Genomic DNA, 25,968 nt, shown 5'->3' with positions numbered 1-25,968 from the left:
CAAATACACCGACTATCTTATCTCAAAGCCCCAAGCCTGACTTTGGCCTCTATTTTTTCATAAAACCCTATAAAATATATATATCTACAAAAGTGGTCGTGAAGACAACCTCCTCCAATCGAGAAATTTGATCGGTTGATTTTAAAGTACATTGATCTCCGTGTCAATCTGCTCTTATTAACCTTCCATATATCTAAAGTGATGTTCCATTCGTCAAAATACTTTTGAGATCTCTCGTCGGATTTTATGTGTATGAGATTGTTCGTACTTGTAATCGTGAAGGGTTTTTCGGTGTGTAATATTTCATTCGTCATATGTCCTTTGATGTGTTTAGGGTTGCTTTGAGGACCTTGCAGGGGTTTATATATGATATGAATCCAATCGTGGGGGTGTTTATGACCAAATTTTTAACAAATTTGAGACAACGGGTGAGAGACGTAGGGGATATGAGAGATTTAACTAGGTTGTTGGAGTAGGATTAAATTGAATCTAAATCTTGTATTTAGAAACTGACTTGAGTTTAAGTTTGAAGCTTTTAATTGTTAAATAAAATTAGTGTCTACATAATATTTATTATTAAAATAAACAAATAGATCAGAATTAATCTAAATTTTAAAAATCGTATTCAACATCCTCCTACTAGAACTAAACCGACTCACACGTGTACAAATCTACTTCTAATTGCTGTCTACTTGTATCTGGAAGCAATTAAAGTGGTTATTTATTTGCATGCCTTCCCATTTTATTTTCTCGAATTCCTCTCCATTTCCCACTCTCCCTCCTACCATAAATAAATATGTAAAACAATAAATGAAACAATTAATTATAAAAATTAATCAATGGGTTAATTTATTTCTTGTTAAATTGAAATTTAATTACTTTTACATTAATAACACTAATTATGAGCTTTCATTTTTTTAAGTTTTTATATTTACAAAGTATAATATTTGCTTTCAATACTTATAATGTATCATACTCTCTATAGTGATTGTTGTATAAAAAAGGGAAAAGTAAAAGAGAGAGAGAAAGAAACCCTGTTAGACACTCACTTTCTCTTTGTCAAGAAGCCTCTCTGGCCATGGCTGCCGATGTTAGCTATTTGCATAGAGTTTTAAGCCGGTACAAGGCGGACCGAATGGCGGGGAATGAATCCGGTGGAGCAAAACCAACAGCTTTGATCGCTAGGGACTTTCTTGGAGTCGGAGGCCGTCGTGGTGGCTCGGCCTTGATCAATATGAAAAATGATCAATTAGAAGAACTTAACCTTGATGTTCAAGTCCCTAATGGGTGGGAAAAGCGCCTAGACTTGAAGGTATGTTGACAATTCTCATCTCTTAATAAATGGATTATTTTCCTTCATTTTTTCTTTAGTTTCTTTGATTCATTTTTGCTCTATAAAGTATGATTCATTAATTTATTTTTTTAATAATGGTTGCAGTCTGGTAAGGTGTACTTGCAAAGCTGCAATTTATCAAATTATTCACAATCATCTGATGAAACCAAACACCAAATCAATCAAACAGTGTCGAAGCTTCAAGATTTGAACTTCCCACCGTCGTCCTCTAAACCTTTTATAAATCTTTTCGACGAGACTAACCTAGAGCTGAAATTAGTCTCATCGTCCTCCACCACTTATCAGAGCGTGTGTACACTCGACAAAGTAAAATCCGCGCTCGATAGGGTAGAGAAACATCCGATCAAAAGGCGATCACCATCTTCCTCCTCCTCCTCATTGTGGAAGTCATCCTTGCTGTCGCCTTCGTATTCTTTGTCTTCGATCAAAGGTTCACGAGATGCCGGTGGGGATCAAGAGAGGTTATTTGCCTCGCCGGTTGCGGCCGGTTGCCCCGGATGCTTGTCGTATGTTATGATAATGAAACATAACCCTAGATGTCCCAGGTGCAATACCGTTGTTCAATTGCCAGCTTCTAAGAAGCCTCGCATTGATCTCAATATATCAATTTGAGGGGGGCGGAAATTCAACTTATTCTAGCTTGATATTCAATGCATTTACTATAATTTTGTAAAAAAGATAGATGTATTAGAAGTGAATTCTTAGCAGAAACTGAGCATATGTTTATTGGAAAGGGATGACAAAGATCAAAAAAGAAAGATATGAATTTAATAAATTAGTTGACCCTATTTCCATATGTAATGGGATAAGGGGAGGTAGGGTAGTAGGCTGCCTCCAATGTTAGGTTGAGAGCAACTTCCGTGAAAGACCTTTAGTAATTATGAATTGTCCACCTTAGGACTCGATTCCATATATTTCATATTGTTTTTTCCCTACTAAGTTGATCTAACATTGTTGATAATTCTAACATATAAGTGACCTCAGTGCTAAATAGAATGTTGATTTTTCTGGTCTTAATGGTAGAAGGGAATATTGATCTTTTTAGAGGTTCTGGAATCAAGTAGTTGTGTTTGCGAGGTATATATACATTGTTAATAAATTAAGCTCTGAACAAATATTACCTTATAATCACCCAAACTATTTTTTTTTAAAATACTATTGGAGATTCTTGAATTTTTTTTATGTGATATTCTTGGATTATGTTTCTATTTGTCTAATAAGTCGTATTTAAAACTTATGGTAAACTACCTCATTAGTCATCAAATTTTAACTCGTGTACTGATTTTAGCATTAGACTTTAAAAGGTTTCAATACTAAAATTGAAATTTAGTTTACATTTTAATCAGGATACTAGTTGGTTAATCCATTAACGGCCAGATGATGTGGAAGCTAAAATATGCTAGCGTTGAAGTTAAAGAAAATTATTTTTTATTTTATTTCAATATCTTCTTTATTAAAATTATGATTTTTTCAGTCGTCATAATCCATGGTTTTTAGAATCGGACCGGTCAGCGAACCGGCCGTGCTACCAGCTCACTGGTTTAACCGGTCGAACCGGTCAGACCGGTCGGAAGAACCAGACGACGTCATAATTAATTAATTATTTAAAAAATTAAATAAAAATATAAAAAACATTTAATAAAAAACAATTTTTTATATTACAAGTCGTATTCAAAGCAAGTTATAACATATATAAGTTAAAAACCATAAAATCAAGTGAAACAAAATGATTCAAATTAACTACAACATAATATTTAAGGTAAAACATATTAAATAATAAATATAATTATATAACTATAATCAAAAAATAAATTTGAGGCTAAAAAATCATAACAAACGATGTCGTTCGGTTTAATTTTAAAAAAAAAATCTCACATGGCTAAGAAACATAGAAGATCATCACAAAAGTCTAAAGAGTAAAAATATAAAAACAAAACAATCCCACATAGCTAAGAAATATAGAAGAGCATCCCAACTGACTTCTATAAATAATAGAGGTAATTTGTCATTCAAAATCATGGAGTCTTTTGGTGAGCACAGAGCGAATTATTCATTCGCTTCAAGCGAGCTCGAATTTTAGGCTTCAATCGAGCTTCTAAATTTTTTTTTAGCTCGAGCCTTTTTTGAGTTCAAGTTTCAATATTATATTTCAAGTTCGAGTTGAATTTGATAATTTTTAACTCGTTTAACAAATGACGTCGTTTGATTTAATTTTTTTTTAGAAAAAAAATAGAACCAGTTTTCAATCGGTTCACGGTCCGATCCAGTTCAACGGTTCACAGCTGGTTCAACAGTTCCTTTTAGTTCACTAGTAACGATTTAACCGGTGTAGAATGAACCGAATTAGACAGCGATTCCCGATTAAACCGGTTAAACTCCGGTCCGATTTTCAAAACACTGTCATAATCTATCATTCTCCAACATCTTTTACAGGCACTCTAAGTATGGATAAACTCTTCTTATCATCATCTATTACTTTTTTAGATAAAGTTTGAACATATATTGATTCTGAATCAAATAATACATAAAACTTTTTTATATGATGATTTGACATGATAATTATTATTTGATTTATTAATAAATATACATCATCGAATATTTTAAAGAGAGGTTTTATTTATATAGATTTTTAAAATATAAAATTATTTTTTATTATTTGACAAGATAAAATTAAGGAAAGTGGAATTTGAAATGGTTCTCTTTTCAAATCACTCTATTGTAAATTTCTTTGATCTTTCACTAAGATGTTATAATATTGCACAAAATTTTAAATGATATTTATTTCAAAAATTATAAATATTTAGATTTCGAATGGCATACATATTATATTTTTATTTATAATAATTGTATTAAATTTCATAGCCAGTTGGTTGTGTGCATATAAATGTTTGAAAACTGCATTCACCTAAACTTTGTCAAACAATGAGCTTTATTATGGTTGCTGCATGGAAGCTAATTAAAGGCTATTTACTAGACCAATTCATTAATATACCTAACCATAATAAATGGGAATTTAATATTATCATGGCCTTTAATGTCTTTCGACCTACTATCGTTGGAGCTTTTAATGTTTACTTCCCAATACCAATCCCTATACTTTCTTCCAATAAAACCAACTCTACTTGGCCTAATTAATTAATTAATTCTATTTGTTTCCCTTAACATTGTCTATTTTACTATAGTTGGCCTATTTTAATTAAAGTAAATTTAAATTTATTTTTTAAATTTAATTGTTTTAAGCATAAATTAATTCAGATTCAAATAAAATTGAGTGTTATGAGTCAAAATCGATTACTCATGGAGTGAAGATAAGGGTAGATTGAAGGGACTGCCAAAAATAATTATTTCTTGAAAATTGTAAATATTATATATTTTAGATATTTAATTTATATTTTTTAGAGAAAATAACCTCAGTGACCAAAAATCTCATATAATATACGATTTTAACCAACTTTTTCCGGATTTGCCAAAATGACCAACAAAATCGCAATGCGATCGCTAATTCGCAACGCGATCTCCATTATCGCAAATACGCGTTGCATTTTTCGCAATGCGATAGTTGAAAATCGCGTTGCGATGGTCTACAGTATCGTTGCGATTTTCCCAATTCGCAATGCGAATAAGTAAATCGCAACGCGAATTGGGAAATTCGCAATGCGAATAAGTAAATCGCAACGCGAATTGAGAAAATCGCAATGCGATACTGACTATCGCAATGCGATAATAAAAAATCGCAACGAGATACTTACTTTCGCAACGCGATACTGACTTTCGCAACGCGATAATACATAATCGCAATGCGATTTTCAAAGCGCCATTAGTATCCTGGCCAAGTATTTTATTTTTAAATTCCAAACATGAATATAAATATATTGGAACACTGAACTGTCCACAGTATATCCCGTAATCGCAACTCATAACCTAAAACCTAAAATCACAACTCAGTCCCATCTCCATCTCTCACTCTCTCACCCATCTCCGACGAAATCCGTCCCCATCTCCGGCGAAATCCGTCTATCTAAATCTCTCAGAGCCACCCTAACAATCAGAAATGGAAAATCAACCAAATCAACCAACGAGGGTTAGTTTTTTTAATTATTTTCTTTTTGAAATTTTTGCATTATTATTAGGTTTTTCATATTGAAATTGATGATAGGTTTACTGGTAATTTCAATAATAGATTAACCATTTCACTTAGATTGCTTATTAAATCAACCAAGATTCGCAACGCGAAATGCAAATCGCAACGCGATTTTAGTTTCGCGTTGCGATTCTCTCGTTGCGATAGTCATTTTCGTGTTGCGATTTTCATTTTCAGAAACTATTCTTCTTCCGCAAATTGAAACTTGAATGAATTGCATTACTTCAACCAAAAAACAAAGACAAATACGAAATTCACAGTGTTGCATATTTAAGTTTGAAGAATAAACTACTACTATTTATGTTTATTATTGTTTTGGTATATCTTCACAGTGTAGTTTTTGGTATATCTAATTTAGTATGTTTATTGTTTTGTAGAACTTTTATTCGGCTCAATTGACCTTGAGAAATAAAGTCAGCCTGGCCAAAACAATTGCGTCGAAGCTTTCACCTGCACAAAGAAAAATGTTTGAGGATACATGCTTCGGGCCATGGCTGAAAGTACAACATCCCGGTGGAGATGCGATGTTGACACACCTGTTTCTTCAAACCATAAATAGAGATCTACCAGAGACTATACAACGTCGTGATGAAGAGATATGGTTTGATTTTCCACCGGCGTATACGTGTTTTGGGCGGGAGGAGTTTTGCTTAATCACCGGTCTACGCTTCGGACACGATGATGTAGGTCGGTACACTAGACACATTACCCGCCCATCATGGCTATCCCGGGTTTTTCCTGAGCTGGAGAGGCCGAGTCTACACGTAGAAGACCTGACAAGATTTTTGAATAATAAAGATGGTTTTACTCGGATGGATGACGTCGACGTTGTCCGAGTATGCCTTCTAATTCTTTTGCATGCCGGCTTTTTAGGCAGAGAGGCCAGACAACCTATTCCAAATGATCTAATCAAATTGGTAGAAGACCTAAATGCGTGGAACCTGTTTCCGTGTGGCTCGTATTTATGGAAAGCTACATGGAATAAGTTATCGTCTGCCTTGGATGATCGAAAAAGTTTGCATGGCGATGGTTCCAAATACACTTTGACAGGCTTTATTTGGGCCTTTAAGGTAAGAATTTTTATATAATGTTTCCAAAATTATAAGTAATTATTTAACAATTACTAATGTTTGTTATTATATTGTTTGTAGATTTGGATATTTGAGGCCTTTCCCGCCATGAAGACATATGCAATAAAAACTTCAAATAATATTCCCAGGGCTATTTCCTGGAAGAGGAAACGAACCTTGCAATGGGAAGATTTACTACGGTATACAACAATAAATAATGTAAGTTAACATAAATACTACCATATGTTTATAAACAAGTTATTACTAGTACACATTTAACTTTGTTTAAGCTTTTATATTGTTAGGAGGCCAACACTCCTCTACAGAGGCTGACACCCACGGAAGCTGAGCTTGCCACTGATTGGTGGCAAGCTAGTAAGCGTTTTTTTGATGGAACGGTTGATGAGCAGCCTCCACTTCGGGAGCCATCACCTCGCCTAGAGCTATCACCTCACCTAGAGCCATCATCTGATCGACCCGGCTATACACCTCCACAACGACAGCCATCACCTATTCTTTCACTTCATCGAGCCTCTTCTCCACCATCACCGCAAGATAGGCGACCGGCAAAGATGTCACGACGTTTATCTCCCTGTTCTCCACCTCCACCTCAACGGGATGAGTTAGGGGAGTTACGTGATGAGGTCAATGCCTTGCGTGAGGAGGTCGGTACTTTACGCAAAGACGATGGTGCATGGCGTGTTGAGGTGTCTATATTACGCGGTGAGGTAGCCGCTCTACGTGAGATGGTAGCATCGTTGCAGAATGAGGTTCATACTCTACGCAACGAGGTAAGTTTAAGATTTTTCATACTCGTAATTCATTCGGTTACTGCCAATCTATTTTTGTTAGTATTTGTTTTTGGTTTTGTTTTTGTCTTTTGGTTGAAGTAATGCAATCCATTCAAGTTTCAATTTGCAGAAGAATAATAGTTTACTTTCGCAACACGAAAATGACTATCGCAACGCGGAAATGGCTATCGCAATGCGAAATGAAAATCGCAACGACAAAATCGCAACGCGAAATGAAATCGCAACGACAAAATCGCAACGCGAAATGAAAATCGCAATGCGATTTGTGTTTCGCGTTGCGATTTGTCGTTGCGATTTCATTTCGCGTTGCGATTTTGTCGTTGCGATTTCATTTCGCGTTGCGATTTTGTCGTTGCGATTTTCATTTCGCATTGCGATAGCCATTTCCGCGTTGCGATAGTCATTTCGCGTTGCGATTTTAAGTTTCGTGTTGCGAAAGTAAACTATCTTCTTCTGGAATGTTTATATATGTTGTCCTTTTAAATGTTTATATAAGTGCTTACTTCTGGAATGTTATCTGAGCATTTTGTGAACTATGATAGAATAATGATTTAGGTGAATACAATGCTAGTTTGAAACATATTTGTCTTTGTTTAATATCATGTCTGTTTATTTACTGATTTATGTATTAATTTTTTTTAGCGGCCCGATAAGGTGGATGCTTTACGTCGGGTTTTCCTTGCACGACGGAGTTCACGCATCAGACGGCGTGGACGTGCTATTACGTCTCCGTTCACCCCAATGGTGCGAAGACTCCGCAAGAAGAAGCCCGACTCACCGGTCATCCCTCAAGAGTCCCCTCCAATCGTTCAAGAGGCCCCTATTCTCCCTCAAGATTCCGCCCCCCCCCCACCGTTCAAGAGGCCACTGTAATCGTTGAAGAGGTCCCTCCCACCATTCCAGAGCCCGATTCACATGGGGTAATATATCGAAGTATTGAGAAACCCCCACCGGTTCCGGACATGATGGATGAGAGTTGGCTCTCGTATGAGTTACCGGCTAGTACCCTTCCGGTATCTGAAGTGGAGAGGAGACAACTACCGGAAACAATTGTGGATAATACTCTTTGGGCTAAGACCGCAGTTGATTTTTATCTACATGAGCGGAGCCAAGGGTGTTACACTGACATCAACAAACTCAACGATGAAATGTTTTTGTTGCTTGATCGGTCTTGGTGGGGTGTGCTATTAGGGGTTGAAGACAGTGGCTATTTGGATGGGGAGGTAAGACTATATTTGTCTTATATATGATTTTGATTAATTTGTTTAAAAATTAATGTAATTCACTAATATATGTATTTTTTGTAAAACAGCATATCGATGCATGGGTGTTACGTCTACTAATAATAAGGAAGCTTAGGAAAAAAAAATAATTCGCTATATACAATAATGCCGACGGCTTTTCACGCAGTTCACTTGAAGAATCAACGAGATGAATCATTTTTGTTGGGCAATGGACAAGCTAAACTTTATCCTGCATGGTGGGAGGTCGATACGGTTAGTGTTTATTTTTTAAATTTTTTAAAGGTGTTAATAAATAATAAGTGCAATAAATGAATTATTACTTATGATCGCAGGTGTTTATCCCTGTTTTGGAACGTCATCACTGGCTTCTCGTCCAACTTCAGCTCCCATCCCTGAAGATAATAGTGTATGACAGCATGATCAATTACATATCACTGTCTGATTTGAGAGATATTTTCAAGGGATGGAGCTCTCATTTGGCTAAATTCTTGGATGGGATTAAGTATTGGAGTCATTCTGGACACAAGAAGCCAAAGAAGTTCAATGTCACAGTTGTCAGAGACGAGACCGCGCCACAGCAATCGCCGGGAGCCAGAGGGGATTGTGGTCCTCTCGTATGCCTTTGCTTGGCGCGTTTGACGACGGGAAACACAGAGTTTTTACCTCACACCGATAGAGATAGAGCTGCAGTAGGCTTGTGGTTTCGGCATTATATGGCTAGAGCAATATATTCGAGATGCTGCCTACCTGCATCCGCGTTATGAAAGTGTCCATTGTTAATTGGTAAGTCAAATGCAAGTTTTGTTAACATATATACTCCTTTTGGTTTTAAAATGTTTGGTTAAGTACCTAGAATTCAATAATTTGTTGTTTGTAGGTTTTAGATGTGTAGGAAGTCTTGTTTGAGCAAATGTTTGGTTTCTGCAGGTTAATCCTTAAGTGAGCTGCGTGAAATGGATGTACGGGGTCACAAAGTTGTTGATTCTTGATTCAATAATTGATGAAGAAATAAGAATTATTATTTTTTTTTGATTGTTTAATTGATTTGTAAAAGATGATTTGTAAATGTTGATTTGTTTAATTGATGTGTACATAATTTGTGTTGAAATGTAATAGTTGATTTGTTGATTTTCAATCTGCTTTATGTTGAAGGCAAAACAGACTATCGCAACGCGAAATGGCTATCGCAACGAGAATATCGCAATGCGAAATGAAAATCGCAATGCGAAATGAAAATCGCAACGAGAAAATCGCAATGCGATTTTCATTTCGCATTGCGATTTTCTCGTTGCGATAACCATTTTCGCGTTGCGATAACCATTTTCGCATTGCGATAGTCAAATGAATGTCTAATAAGTGATGACAACTGAACAGATCATAGCAATGTTCAAACTCAAGTTACTAATACATGCCTAACTGAAAATGTTAAAAGTGCACACATAAAATACACATAATGCAAGTTTTGTTAACATATATACTCCTTTTGGTTTGAAAATGTTTGGTTAAGTACCTAGAATTCAATAATTTGCTGTTTGTAGGTTTTAGATGTGTAGGAAGTCTTGTTTGAGCAAATGTTTGGTTTCTGCAGGTTAATCCTTAAGTGAGCTGTGTGAAATAGATGTACGGGGTCACAAAGTTGTTGATTCATTGATTCAATAATTGATGAAGAAATAAGAATTATTATTATTTTTGATTGTTTAATTGATTTGTAAAAGATGATTGTAAATGTGATTTGTTTAATTGATGTGTACATAATTTGTGTTGAAATGTAATAGTTGATTTGTTGATTTTCAATCTGCTTTATGTTGAAGGCAAAACAGACTATCGCAACGCGAAATGGCTATCGCAACGATAGTCTCGTTGCGTACATAATTCGTTTCGCATTGCGATTTTCTCGTTGCGATAACCATTTTCGCATTGCGATAGTTAAATGAATGTCTAATAAGTGATGACAACTGAACAGATCATAGCAATGTTCAAACTCAAGTTACTAATACATGCCTAACTGAAAATGTTAAAAGTGCACACATAAAATACACATAATGCAAGTTTTGTTAACATATATACTCCTTTTGGTTTGAAAATATTTGGTTAAGTACCTAGAATTCAATAATAATTGTTAAAAGTTTATGCATATTAATCCTCGTTGCCTTTTTCATTTCGCATTGTGATTCTATCGTTGCGATTTGCAGTTCGCATTGCGATGGTCAAATGATGGCCTTTCGCAACGCGATTCTGACTTTCGCAACGAGATAATATAGAATCGCAATGCGAGTTTCAAAGTTCGCAACAGGTTTTAGTTTCGCAAGCCAAATTTTTTGTGTATGTATATATACGCAGCAGCAACAACTCATAACCTAAATCCCTAAATCGCAACTCATTCCATCTCCATCTATCACTCTCTCCGGCGACATCCGTTCCAATATCCAACGACATCCTTCCCCATCCGGCAACAGGTCTTAGTTTCGCATCTCGTTTGTTTAGTTACAACCATGAAATCATCTAATGTTGATCATGTTTGGATAGATTTTGTGTTTTGGAGGGTCATGGGAGAATGTTCATGGTGTTTTACATATATGCCTTTACCCATGAATCTTCAACTAAAACTGTCATTAAAGAAGTTAACTTATGAAACCCTAATGTTACGTGTTTCAAAAAATTGAATTTAGAGCCCCTAAGTGTATTTAGGCTATCTTATCAGAGAAATGGTAAAGTTTATTTGTTAACCGACAATGAAGATGTTGAACGATTCATTGCTTACATTAATGTTTCAAGTGATGATGTTACATTGTATGTTGTTGAACCTAGAAGTAGTATTGTTGGGTCAGTAGCGGGTAGTAATCAACTAAGTGGGTCTCAAAACCCACAGCCTTTCTCTAATCCAAATCCAAATCAACTTTCAGCACCAAATTCCGGTTTTCGTATTGACCAATTAGACGATGATGAGCCAAGAGAAAAAATTGTGAGTACTAGTCAGTATTCGAAATTTGATCTTGGTCAATACCCGGACTTTGATATTGGTCAATACACGAATTTTGATGATGTTTCAGAAGAAGAAACAGACCCTGCGTGTAATGATTTTGATATTGGTCAATACCCGAATTTTGATGATGAAACACCCGTTGTCGAGGAAGATGTTGTTGATGATAATGAGGAGGAAGTTACGACTGTGAATGAACATGTTGAACATCCATTCTGTAATTCATATAATCCTGAAGAAGAAAAAGAAGAAGAAAAAGTCCCCGAAGAAAAGAAAATGCCACGGGAGTATAACTGGAATATGCCAGAATTACTTCAGTTACCGGAAGAAGAGTTGGCAAAGAAAGCAGTTGATTGTACACAAAAGTTATTCGTATCAAGAAAGATGATTGTTTTGATACAAAGGAAGACTTGAAGATAGCTTTGTATACGAAATGTGTGGAAGATGGCTATCAACTAAAAGTTAACAAATCAAGCAAAGATCGTTTCGAAACAAGGTGTACAGTTGACAAAAACTGCACGTGGCGTATGATTGCAAAGAGGATAAAAGATTGCGCAATGTTTCAAGTTAGGACTTTTATTGATAAACATACATGTTCAAGAACCCAAGTTTTTCCTCACCATAGACAGGCAAACAAAAAAGTGTTGGGTGGTTTTCTGGCTGAGTTAATATTTTTGAATGGCAAGGTATATCGGGGACATGAAATTATGACTGACATGAATGCTCGGTTCAAGATTAGTATATCATATTCTCAAGCTTGGAGAGCCAAATGTTATGCCTTGGAATTGTTGAGGGGGTCGCCAGAAGCATCGTTTGCCCAACTGCCGGCTTATTGTCATAATTTAAAGCTGAAAAATCCTGGGTCGGTAACTCATATCAAAACAGATAGAGATGGACGCTTTGAGTTGCTGTTTATCGCCATTGGTGCTGCGGTTAGTAAATCATATAATTCTGTTGACTCATTTATGTTAGTTACATGCATTTAAAATTTAAATGATTATATTTCTTGTGTATATTATTTTGTAGATTCGTTCGTTTATTACTTGCATGCGCCCAGTTATTATAGTTGACGGAGCACATTTGAAAGGTCGATACCTTGGAGTAAACTTATTAGCAGTAGCCATGGATGCTAACAATGGGATATTGCCAATAGCTTACGGGGTTGGCAAATCTGAAACCTCCGATTCATGGACATGGTTTATGGGGCATCTTAGGGATTGCATAGGTCCTATTAGCAATCTGACAATCATATCCGATAGGGCAAACTCAATTGACAACGCTGTTAGAAGGTGTTTCCCAGATGCTTTTCATGGACTTTGTGGTGTTCATTTGTATAGAAATCTAAAATCAAGGTCTGCTGGTATAAAAAAGCACAAATGGACATACTGGAAGGCTGTAAAGGCTTATCGGGAAGTGGATTTCAATAAGCATATAAACTGTTTAAGACGTGTTTTGCCTCAGTGTGCTCAACACTAGAAGATGTCGGGTTTGAAAGATGGTCAAGAGTACATCAACTTGGAGCAAGATATGGTTTCATGACGTCTAATAGTGCAGAATCAATTAACGCTCTAAGTCGTCATTCCCGTAAATTACCCATTACTATGTTAATGGAGTTTTTTCGAGCCTCTATTCAACAGTGGTACTACAAGAAAAGAAACCATGCAGGTATTATTTCTTTGAATTTACAGGAACATTGGGATATATTTTACTAAGTATTATTTATTTAAATTTACAGGAACATTGGAACATCGTGTTACACCATGGACTGAAAAAAAGATAACGAAACGTGTTGTGAAATCAACGTCATGGAGAGTTGAACCATGTTCAAACACTTTGTTTGAAGTACTGGATAATAACTTAAATGGGCTTGTCGATCTAAATGCAAGGACGTGTAGTTGTATGAAATGGCAAACATCTGGTTATCCATGCGGCCATGTTATAAAAGTTGCTCTTCATCTAAACCAAGATGATTCAAGCACATACGCTATGGATTGCTACACTACAGAAGTATATCGACAGACTTATGCCGAGATTGTCTACCCTATTTCACATCCTTCTGAGTGGGACATACCAGATGACTTACAAACAGTTTTGCCACCAACCATGGACAGAAGGCTACCTGGCCGACCAAAAAGTCACGATCGTATACCGTCTAAGGGTGAAGAGAAGAAGAGATCGACATGTAGTCGGTGCAAGGAAAGTGGTCATACAAGGTTGACATGTGGATCACCAGTGCCATCACAATCATCTTTTCCTCTACCAAAATATGAATCATCATCAAAATCCAAAGCTCATATGGTGTCAAGAAAAAGGCAATCAAAATCGCAATCATCTTTAAAATCCCAATCACAACTGGCTTCACCTTTTGGGTCTGTTAACTTAGGTGATTTTTAAATGCAAACGTTGTATTATGTAGATTTTGTGTGAACTGTTAACATTTTCAGTTAGGCATGTATTAGTAACTTGAGTTTGAAAATTGCTATGATATGTTCCAGTTGTTATCACTTAATAGGCAATCATCTTAATGTCCATCGCAACGCGGAAATTACTATCGCAATGCGAAATGAAAATCGCAACGAGAGAATCGCAATGCGAAATGAAAATCGCAACGAGGGAATCGCAATGCGAAATGAAAATCGCAACGCGAATTTAATTTCGCGTTGCGATTTTCATTTTCGCGTTGCGATTTTCATTTCGCATTGCGATAGTACTTTTTGCCTTCAACATAATGCATATTGAAATCAACAAAATCAACCATTACATTTCAATCAATTAAACAAGCACAAATAAGAATTATGTTAACATCAATTAAACAAATCAACTTTTACAAATCACCTTTTACAAATCAATTAAACAATCAAAAAATAAGCAATAATTATTAGAGAAAATAACACTTCTACTATTGAATCAACTTTTGCAGCCATACATCATTTTCACGCAGCTCACTTCTGAGATTAACCTGCATAAACCAAACATTTGCTCAAACAACACTTTCTACACATCTAAACCTACAAACAGCAAATTATTGAATTCTAGGTACTTAACCAAATATTTTCAAACCACAAGCCTATAAACATACCAATTGTTTATGGACATTTTTATAACGCGGATGCAGGTAGGCAACGTCTCGTATATATCGATCTAGCCATATAATGTCGAAACCACAAGCCTACTGCAGCTCTATCTATATCGGTGGGAGGTAGATACTTTATACTTCCTGTGATCAAACGGTCCAACGCCAAGCATACGAGAGGACCACAATCCCCTCTGGGTCCTTTCGTTTGTTGTGGTGCGGTCTCGTCTCTGCTAACTGTAATATTGAGCTTCTTTGGCTTCTTGTTTCCAGAACGAGTCCAATAATTTATCGCATCCAAGTATTTAGCCAAATAAGAGCTCCATCCCTTAATAATATCTCTTAAATCAGCCAATGATATGTAATTTATCATGCTGTCTATACTATTGCCTTAAGGGATGGGATCTGAAGCTCGACGAGAAGCCAATGGTTACGTTCCAAAATAGGGATAAACACCTGCAATCATAAGTAATAATTCATTCATTTGCGCACTTATTTATGAATACCTTTAAACTCAATCTAAAATAAACACTAACCTTATCGACCTCCCACCATGCAGGATAAAGTTTAGCTTGTCCATGCCCAACGCAAATGATTCATCTCGTTGATTCTTCAAGTGAACTGCGTTAAAAGCCGTCGGCATTATTGTATACCGTGTATTTCTTTTATTTTCCTTAAGTTTCCTAATTATTAGTAGACGTGACACCCACGCATCAATATGCTGTTTTACAAAAAAATACATATATTAGTGAATTACATTAATTTTTAAACAAATTAATCAAATGAAATATAAGAAAAATATAAGACTTACCCCTCCATCGAAATAGCCATTGTCTTCGACCCCTAATAATACGCCCCACCAAGACCGATCAAGCAACAAATAGATATCATCATTGAGCTTGCATATGTCAGTGAAACACCCCTGGCTTCGCTCGTGTAGATAAAAATCAACTGCGGTCTTAGCCCAAAGGGTGTTATCCAGAATTGTGTCCGGTAGTTGTTTCCTCTCCTCTTCAGATACCGGTATGGTACTGGCCGGTAACTCATACGAGAGCCAACTTGAATCCATCATGTCCGGCACGTCAGAGGGTTTCTCAGAATCCTACATATGACGCCATGTGAATCGGGCTCTTGAATGGTGGGAGGGACCTCTTCAACGATGACAGTGGCCTCTTGAACGGTGGGAGGGGACTCTCGAGGAATGATAGGGGCCTCTTCAACGATAGGAGTGGACTCTTGATGGATGATAGGCGAGTCGGGCTTCTTCTTGCGGTGTCTTCGCACTATTGGGGTATACGGAGACTTAATAGCACGTGCACGCCGTCTGATGCGTGAACTCTGTCGTGCAAGAAAAACCCGACGTAAAGCATCCACCTTATCGGTCCGCTAAATAAAAATACAAATATCAGTAAATAAACAGACATGATATTTAAACAGTGAAAACAAAGATAAATATATTTCAAACTTTCAACCACAAGACAAAACAAAGACAAATACTAACTTCACAGTGTTAAAGTAAAAAGTTTAGCAGTTTTGGCAGCAACCGAATAAATTTACCAAGCAATCTAAGTGAAATGGTTAATTTAAGTGAAATTACGAGTAAATTTATCATCAAGTTAAATATGGAAAATCTTAAACTTACCTCGTTGCGTAGAGTATGAACCTCATTCTGCAACGATACTACCATCTCACGTAGAGCGGCAACCTCACCACGTAAAGTAGACACCTCCACACGCCATGCACCATCGTTATCGCGTAGAGTACCGATCTCCTCACGCAAGGCATTGACCTCATCACGTAACTCCCTTGACTCATCCCGTGGAGGTGGAGAACAGGGAGATAGAAGTCGTGGCATCTTTGTCGGTCGCCTATCATGAGGTGATGGTGGAGAAGAGACTCGATGATGTGACGGGATAGGTGATGGCTCTCGTTGTAGAGGTGTATAGTCGGGTCGATCAGGTGATGGCTCTGGGTGAGGTGATGGCTCTCGAAGTGGAGGAAGTGGAGGCTACTCATCATTCGTGCCATCAAAAAAACGCTGACTAGCTTGCCACCAATCAGTGGCAAGCTCAGCCTCCGTGGGTGTCAGTCTCATTAATGGAGTGTTGGCCTCCTAATAATATAAAAACTAAAACAAAGTTAAACGTCTACTATTAATAACTTGTTTATATATGATAGTATTTGTGTTAACTTACATTATTTATTGTCGCATATGGTATTAAGTCTTCCCAATCCAACATACGTTTCCTCTTCCAGGAAATAGCCCTAGGAATATCATCTGAGAATTTTAATGCATATGTCCGCATGCTGGGGAAAGCCTCGAATATCCAAATCTACAAACAATATAATAACAAACATTAGTAATTGTTAAATAATTAATTATAATTTTGAAAACATTATATAGAAATTCTTACCTTAAAGGCCCAAACAAAGCCTGACAAAGTGTATTTCGACCCATCGCCCCGCAAACTTTTGCGGTCATCAAAGGCAGACGACAACTTAGTCCAGGTAGCTTTCCATATATACGAACCCCACGGAAACAGATTCCATGCATTTAGGTCCTCTACCAATAATATTAGCTCCTGAGGAATAGGTTGTCTGGCCTCTCTGCCTAGAAAGCCGGCATACAAAAGTAGTAGAAGGCATACTCGGACAACATCGACGTCATTCATCCGAGTAAAACCATCTTTCTTATTAAACAATTTCTTCATGTCGTCGACGTGTAAGTTCGGCTTCTCTATTGACTCATCAGGAAAAACCCTGGATAACCATGATGGGCGAGTGATATGACGAGTGTACCGGCCTACATCATCGTGTCCGAATCGTAGACCAATGATTAAGCAGAACTCCTTCCGCCCAAAACAAGTATACGCCGGTGGAAAATGAAACCATATCTCTTCCTCACCACGTTGTATACTGTCAGGTAGATCGCTAGTCATGGTCTGAAGCCACAAATGGGTCAAACTAGCATCTCCACCCGGATGCTGTACTCTCAGCCATGGCCCGAAGCAGGTTTCTTCAAACAATTTTCTTTGTGCAGGTGAAAGCTTCGAAGCAATTGTAGTGGCTAGGCTAACTTTATTCCTTAATGTCAATGAAGCCGAAAAAAATTTCTACAAAAAAACAATAAACATACCAAGTTAGATATACCAAAAATTACACTGTCAAGATATACCAAAAACAAAACAATAAACATAGTAGTTTATTCTTGAAACTAAAATTTGCAACACTGTTTTGTCTTTTGGTTGAAATGAAAATCGCAACGAGATAATGAGAATTGCAACGCGGAAATGACTATCGCAATGAGAGAATCGCAACGCGAAATGACTATCGCGACGAGAGAATCGCAACGCGAAATGAAAATCGCAACGCGAAATGAAAATCGCAACGCGAAATGAAAATCGCAATGCGATTTTGGTTTCGCGTTGCGATTTTTATTTCGCGTTGCGATAGTTATTTCCGCTTTGCGATTTTCATTCTCGAAACTATTCTTCTTCTGCATTACTTCAACCAAAAGACAAAACAAAGACAAATACTAACTTCACAGGCTAAACAGTTTAGCAGTATTGACAGCAATCGAATGAATTTAATAAGAAATCTAAGTGAAATGGTTAATCTATTATTGAAATTACCAGTAAACTTATCATCAATCTCAATATGAAAAACCTAAAATAATGCAAAATTTCAAAATAAAAATAAAAAAACTAACCCTCGGAGGTTGATTTTCCATTTCTGAATGATTGTGAGGGATTTTTGACTGTGAATGGTTGTGAGGGATTTCGCCGGCGATAGGGACGGAAATCTTCGGAGATGGGGACGGATTTCGCCGTAGAGAGTGAAAGATGGAGATGGGACTGAATGTTGTGTGTTTGGGTTTGAGGTTATGAGTTGCGTGCGATTACTGTGGACGGTTCATTTTCCGATTTATTAAGAAAAAATACGTGTTTGGAATTTGAAAAAAAAAAATACGTGTTAATACGAATGGCGCTAAGTAAATCGCGTTGCGAAAGTCAGTATCGCGTTGCGAAAGTAAGTATCTCGTTGCGATTTTTTATTATCGCATTGAGATAGTCAGTATCGCATTGCGATTTTCCCAATTCGCGTTGCGATTTACTTATTCGCATTGCGAATTTCCCAATTCGCGTTGCGATTTACTTATTCGCATTGCGAATTGGGAAAATCGCAACGATACTGTAGACCATCGCAACGCGATTTTCAACTATCGCATTGCGAAAATGCAACGCGTATTTGCGATAATGGAGATCGCGTTGCGAATTAGCGATCGCATTGCGATTTTGTTGGTCATTTTGGCAAATCCGGAAAAAGTTGGTTAAAATCGTATATTATATGGGATTTTTGGTCACTGAAGTTATTTTTTCTATTTTTTATTTATAGTTTGATTTTAACTCTTAAAATTTTATAAATTTATTATTCTTAAAATTTTAAAAGTTCAGTTTAAAATAAAATTTTATGTTCGTCGTGTAATAAAAGAATGGGACCATAACAGTGTGCAGCTTGATGATGCGAATTCGTGGCTGGTCAAGGGATTAGTAGAGTTATTGTTTCGTTGCATTCAAACATTGAATATAGCCACTTTTAGAACAAATTTTCGACTATATTGGCTTAAAGCTTAAGCTTCACGATGTATATAAATATGTGTCTCAGATATTATTGGATTAAAGATGGTGATATTGTTTTTAGAAATATTAAATTACAGGGTATGTGTATTGTGAGTAACTAAAAACTATTCAAATAAAAATAATAGTAAAATAGCTCCACAGTTTCCGTACAAATTAAGTGCATTAAAATTTGCTTATATATATATATATATATATATATATATATATATATAGGATACAAATGACCATAAACAAGTTATTCAGATGAAACAAATAATATGTATTAGGTTTAAGTGATGATTTTATTTTCATAATCATATTAAATAGGAATATATGTAGTGTCGGAGAAAACTTATAAAATTTCAAGAGGATAAACTCATAAAATTTTAAGAGTAAAACATAATATCAATAGAAAATATAAATAAAATATCTAAAATATATATAAATTTGAAATTTGTATGATGTGGTCGCCCTCAAATGGTCCCTAGGCCTATTACTATCAGGGATAAATTAAATGTAGGATCATTTGACTTTGAGAGAGAGAAAATTAAATGTACTTAAACTCGTTTGATCCATCATATAAACCCACTCTATACGAAATCTAAATCTGCGGTGACTCCAACCGGAATCATTTAATTTTCGTTCAACTGTCAGAAAGTGAAAGAAAAGTAGTGTTTTAGCCGCCTCCCTCGTCTTAATCAAACTATATAAAATAATTTGATGATGCCTGCTGCAAGCTGCTTACAGATCTAATCATACCATTAATACCCTAACTATATTCTATTTTTTTATTTTTGATTTCACGATATGAGAAAAAATTGATATCTATTAATACAAAACATCACAGTCATAATAAATCTATGTCTGTCAACTGTTTAATAGTAAGATGGTTGTCTTTACTAAATTGTCCTGCCTATCATTTTTTAGGTTAATAAATGGTAATTCAACGCAACACAAGTGGGGCTGCGATCAAAATTTAAAAAACAAAAGACTTAATTTTAAATGAAAATTGAAAAAATGATTCTAAGTTCCAAGTATTTATAAATATGGCTGGACTGCTGGAGTATTGGAAGCCGACCTGCATAACAAGTGAGACTATTCTACTTATAAATTATATTCCTAGAAAATATGTCGGGTAAAGAAGTCTGCGAAGTTTTCCGTCCCATTGCTACTTTCTCCAAAAATATATGGAGAGACCAATTTCTTCCTGCTCATGACTTGGTAATTTTCCATTTTCTGGTAAAAACGTGCACTCTATTATTTTTCTTTTTCAATGACTTTTCAAGCAGTCTCAGGTATTTGATTCTTTAACCAAAGAAATTGACCCGTTGAAAGAGAAAGTGAAGGACATGTTGATGGCTTCTACAGCTGATCCTATTGAGAATGTTAAATTCATAGATGCTCTGCTTCGTCTTGGTGTTTCATATCACTTTGAGAATGATATAGAAAACCAATTGGAAAGCATTTTCAATTCCCTCCAAAGTGTCCTTGTCGCCGGAAATGACCTTGACTTAAACTCTACTTCTATTGTCTTTCGAGTTTTCAGACAATATGGCTTTAAAATGTCTTGCGGTAAGGATTACGACATTCACATGTGAATACTGAAATAACTATTCATGTTATTATTAACTAATCCACTATGCGAATCAGATGTTTTCAACAAATTCAAAGACATTGATGGAAAGTTGAAAGAAATCCTGATCGATGATGGTAAGGGAATATTAAGTCTGTACGAAGCTAGCCATCTGAGAGTTCATGGAGAGTGTATATTAGAGGAAGCCCTTGCATTCACCACGGAAAACTTGAACTCATCGGCAAACAAGTTTAGCCCGCTTCTTGTCAAGCAAATAACCAACGCCCTTGATCAGCCATTGAACAAATCCCCTCCAAGGCTGGCGGCAAGGACCTATATCTCTTTCTATGAGGAAGAAGTGTCCAGAAATGAGATCCTGCTAAAGTTTGCAAAGCTAGACTTTAATCGAGTACAACTACTTCATAAACAGGAGATCAGCCAAATCGCAAGGTAAAAAAAGAAAGCATTTGGCATTACTTTGAGGAATGGTTTTCTGATGACTTTTTCATGCATGATAATGGTATTTTTATATCGTAGGTTTTGGGAGGACAACAAGTTTTCCTCTGAGCTTTCTTATGCACGGGAGAGATACGTGGAGGTCTACACATGGATCAATTCCCTATTTATGAACCTCGCTATACACAGTGGCGGATACTTCTTTCTAAGCTGTTAGTAGTTATATCAATTTTAGATGACACGTTTGATGCATATGGGACACCTCAAGAGCTTCAACGTTTTATAGATGCGTTAAAGAGGTCACAAGATGCATTCTTCTACTTATCATACTGATCTTAGTCATCTCCCAAGTACTAGAACTAATGTTCATACACTTTCATAGTTTCCAGGTGGGAGATTGGTGCTCTGGATGAGTTGCAAGATTACACTAAAGTTATCTGCAAGGCCGTGCTTGCGGTTTTTGATGAAATATATGAAGAGGCTACGAAGGAAGGAAGATCTTATTGTGTCCCTTATGCAAAAGAGGCTGTAAGTTATTCATCAATAGCTCATGTTTCCCTTATGAGTATTTGTTCATTCTAATTGGCCGTATGATTTAGCTCCTTCAATTAGCGAACGACTATCATGCTGAGACGAAATGGTATCATGATGGTTATGTACCAACATTTGAGGAGTACATGAGCGTTGCAAAGAAGACATCCACTTTCGGTGTATTGATGACAATAGCATTCATCGGGATGGGGGAAATGGCAGGGACAGAAGCATTTGAATGGCTCCGAAAGGAACCCAAAATTATGGAGGCTATAGATGTTATAGGTCGTCTCATGGATGACATAGTGTCACATAAGGTATCTCTTTATATTTCTACTATTGATTACCTTAAAACAATTATTTCAATTTATTTGACTGGTTCGCTTGTTCCGATTGAAGTTTGAGCAATTGCGAGAGCATGCGCCTTCCAGTGTTGAATGCTTCATGAAACAACACAACCTTTCAGAGAAACTTACTCTTAAAGCATTTGAGAAACTGTTGGAGGATGCATGGAAGGATATAAACGAGGAATGTATGACACCTACAGTCGTTCCAAGAGATCTGCTCTTACGACATTTGAACTTTGCTCGACCGTCATATATGTTTTATAAGCATGGAGATGGTTACACAGATCCCAAATATGTGAAAGATTACATCCGTACGTTGTTCGTTGATCCGATACCCATTTAAAGACTCGTTTTCCAGCTTTCTTGGTGCTTGGCCATGCATATTTGTGTTTAAATCATCTTATGTTACCTTATTTAAGGTGTGCTATAAAATACCAATAAGTGTGTTACTATAATACCGTCAAGTGGACTCAACCGTAAAATAGAATATTATATTCCTAGATGTCTTAAGTTTGAGTAACTGTAACTACATGGTTTATGTTTTTAATTGATTAAGAGAGTTCTAAACAATATTTATTTTATGTATGTTGTTGAATCTTCGAATAATATATCATGTATAATTTAAGGGTACATTTGATTTATGAGATGTAACTTTATTTTTGAAAATTGATTCTCGAATTTTATAAAATGAAGATAACATGAAACAATAAAGAAGTTGTGAAGGTTACTAAATGCTATCATCAATTAATACGAAGATCACATTAGTAAACTTGGAGAAATTATTTCATGAATATTTTTCACCATGTCATCAATAATCCCGACTAATTACAAGGGTTCACGTCAATTTTTTTCCGACATCATTTATACACTAATTTTTTATTTTCCAAATCAAATTCTTCATTAATGCATATTAAAATTAAATCTAAATTTAATGATTGTTTTTAGGTTCTTTATTAATGTCTTTCTTATCCACCAAAACATCTAAGCGTTAGTTTCTGAAAAACGTGAATTCTGACGCTAGACCTAGGAAATCTTGACAATTGCTGGTCGCAGAGGGGCTGGCAAGACAAACATTGTTGGAAGTTAGAGATGGAATGATCCTGGATTAGAGCGTGTTCTTTTAAATAACAAAGCACTAGATCCTGGCCACTTTCGAAGGATACTAGATTATGTTACACAAGATGAGTTCCTTTTCCCGCTTCTAACCGTCCAAAAAAAAATCTCATGTACAACTCTCGTCTCAGGTTGCACGATGGCCATGGCAAGGCTGTTGGTTTTTGGCAAAAGTCCCACATTGGTTGTGTATAAGGAGGAGGGAAAATTCTTTTGTTATAAATAAAGCCCTCCTCCTCCTTAGTTAATTATCCCACAAATATAAGCCTTCTTCTATTTTAAAGGCTATTTGTATTCTTTCTCTCTTTGTAATATTTCCTCTATTAGTGAAATATTTTGGTGTTCTCTTTATGTCTATTTAATAGCTATTGTCGGGTATAGTTGTTGTCAATTATTGTCCTATTAAAATTACTTGTCTTGGTAGTTCTGTCTAAGGAAAGTGGGTTTTAAGAGGGACCATTGTGACCCCTCCTCTTTCCTGGGAATCTACCTTGGGGTGATTTTTAGTACAATCGTTTTCACACTAGTCACCTAGATAATAGTTTTCACGGTGAATCTGTTATTGGTGGAAATTAACCCGAATTTCACAACAATTGGTATCAGCGCTCTTGGTTTATTTTAGTATGCTCTGTGGTTGCGGTTTAGGCTGATCTTCCACATCAGAAAAATTTCCTTGGGATAATTGACATTCTGCATTGGCAGCTATTAAATAGAATTTGTAGCAGAAATGGCAGACGCTTCTTCATCTTCAATTTTGGCAAGAAATGCTGTGACAAATGTTAGATTTGCAGTGGAGATTTTTGATGGCACCGGTCATTTCGGCATGTGGCAAAGCGAGGTTCTAAATGCCCTATTTCAGCAGGGTCTAGACATTGCTATTGAAAGAGATAAACCAGATGATGTTGAGGAGAAATAATGGAAGAGGATCAATAGAATGGCATGTGGTACTATTCGATCGTGTCTTTCTAGAGAGCAGAAGTATGCATTTTCTAAGGAAACTTCTGCAAGTAAATTGTGGAAGGCACTGGAGGAGAAATTTTTGAAGAAAAGCGGTCAGAACAAACTCTACATGAAAAAGAGACTGTTCCGCTTCAACTATGTACCAGGTACCACTATGAATGATCACATTACTAGCTTTAATCAGCTGGTGACTGATCTGATGAATATGGACGTGACTTTTGAAGACGAAGATCTGGCTCTGATGTTGATGGGATCACTTCCTAATGAGTTTGAGTATCTTGAAACTACTCTACTTCATGGGAAGGTTGATGTGTCTCTCAGTGAAGTAACTGCTGCCTTGTATAGTTATGAATTGAGTCTTTTGGTGAGCACAGAGCGAATTATTCTTTCGCTTCAAGCGAGCTCGAATTTTAGGCTTCAATCGAGCTTCTAAATTTTTTTTAGCTCGAGCCTTTTTTTTAGTTCAAGTTTCAATATTATATTTCAAGTTCGAGTTGAATTTGATAATTTTTAACTCGTTTAATAAATGACGTCGTTTGATTTAATTTTTTTTTAGAAAAAAAAATAGAACCAGTTTTCAATCGGTTCACGGTCCGATCCAGTTCAACGGTTCACAGCTGGTTCAATAGTTCCTTTTGGTTCACTAGTAACGGTTTAATCGGTGTAGAATGAACCGGATTAGACAGTGATTCCCAATTAAACCGGTTGAACTCCGGTCCAATTTTCAAAACACTGTCATAATCTGTCATTCTCCAACATCTTTTACAGGCACTCTAAGTACGGATAAACTCGTCTTATCATCATCTATTACTTTTTTTAGATAAAGTTTGAACATATATTGATTCTGAATCAAATAATACATAAAACTTTTTTATATGATGATTTGACATGATAATTATTATTTGATTTATTAATAAATATACATCATCGAATATTTTAAAGAGAGGTTTTATTTATATAGATTTTTAAAATATAAAATTATTTTTTATTATTTGACAAGATAAAATTAAGGAAAGTGGAATTTGAAATGGTTCTCTTTTCAAATCACTCTATTGTAAATTTCTTTGATCTTTCACTAAGATGTTATAATATTGCACAAAATTTTAAATGATATTTATTTCAAAAATTATAAATATTTAGATTTCGAATGGCATACATATTATATTTTTATTTATAATAATTGTATTAAATTTCATAGCCAGTTGGTTGTGTGCATATAAATGTTTGAAAACTGCATTCACCTAAACTTTGTCAAACAATGAGCTTTATTATGGTTGCTGCATGGAAGCTAATTAAAGGCTATTTACTAGACCAATTCATTAATATACCTAACCATAATAAATGGGAATTTAATATTATCATGGCCTTTAATGTCTTTCGACCTACTATCGTTGGAGCTTTTAATGTTTACTTCCCAATACCAATCCCTATACTTTCTTCCAATAAAACCAACTCTACTTGGCCTAATTAATTAATTAATTCTATTTGTTTCCCTTAACATTGTCTATTTTACTATAGTTGGCCTATTTTAATTAAAGTAAATTTAAATTTATTTTTTAAATTTAATTGTTTTAAGCATAAATTAATTCAGATTCAAATAAAATTGAGTGTTATGAGTCAAAATCGATTACTCATGGAGTGAAGATAAGGGTAGATTGAAGGGACTGCCAAAATAATTATTTCTTGAAAATTGTA

General features: G+C 35.8%; 2 protein-coding genes across 2 annotated transcripts; both read left to right on the top strand.

Moving 5' to 3' along the window:
* The first annotated feature begins 987 nt into the window (after positions 1-987).
* Positions 988-2,122, top strand: LOC120160278. The gene is made up of 2 exons (XM_039170693.1): positions 988-1,312; positions 1,439-2,122. The coding sequence occupies exons 1-2, from the start codon at positions 1,079-1,081 to the stop codon at positions 1,964-1,966; spliced, it is 762 nt and encodes a 253-aa protein (XP_039026624.1). The 5' UTR covers positions 988-1,078; the 3' UTR covers positions 1,967-2,122.
* Positions 2,123-20,421: 18,299 nt separating this feature from the next.
* Positions 20,422-22,576, top strand: LOC120160262 (probable terpene synthase 6). The gene is given in 8 exon segments (XM_039170674.1): positions 20,422-20,514; positions 20,583-20,865; positions 20,944-21,316; positions 21,404-21,486; positions 21,489-21,621; positions 21,712-21,850; positions 21,922-22,170; positions 22,253-22,576. Coding segments are annotated over 8 exon segments (1,644 nt in total). The 3' UTR covers positions 22,544-22,576.
* The last annotated feature ends 3,392 nt before the right edge of the window (positions 22,577-25,968 follow it).

This window comes from Hibiscus syriacus, unplaced genomic scaffold (genome assembly GCF_006381635.1).
Source record: "Hibiscus syriacus cultivar Baekdansim isolate YM2019G1 unplaced genomic scaffold, ASM638163v2 tig00111392_pilon, whole genome shotgun sequence".
Lineage (NCBI taxonomy): Eukaryota > Viridiplantae > Streptophyta > Magnoliopsida > Malvales > Malvaceae > Hibiscus > Hibiscus syriacus.
The sequence above is the reverse complement of the archived record's forward strand: the minus strand, read 5'-3'. Positions and strand labels throughout refer to the sequence as shown.

Coding starts and splice junctions, on each gene's coding strand:
- LOC120160278 (XM_039170693.1), top strand. CDS start 1,079: ATGGCTGCCGATGTTAGCTATTTGCATAGAGTTTTAAGCCGGTACAAG. Junction 1,313..1,438: donor AAAAGCGCCTAGACTTGAAG/GTATGTTGACAA, acceptor TAATGGTTGCAG/TCTGGTAAGGTGTACTTGCA.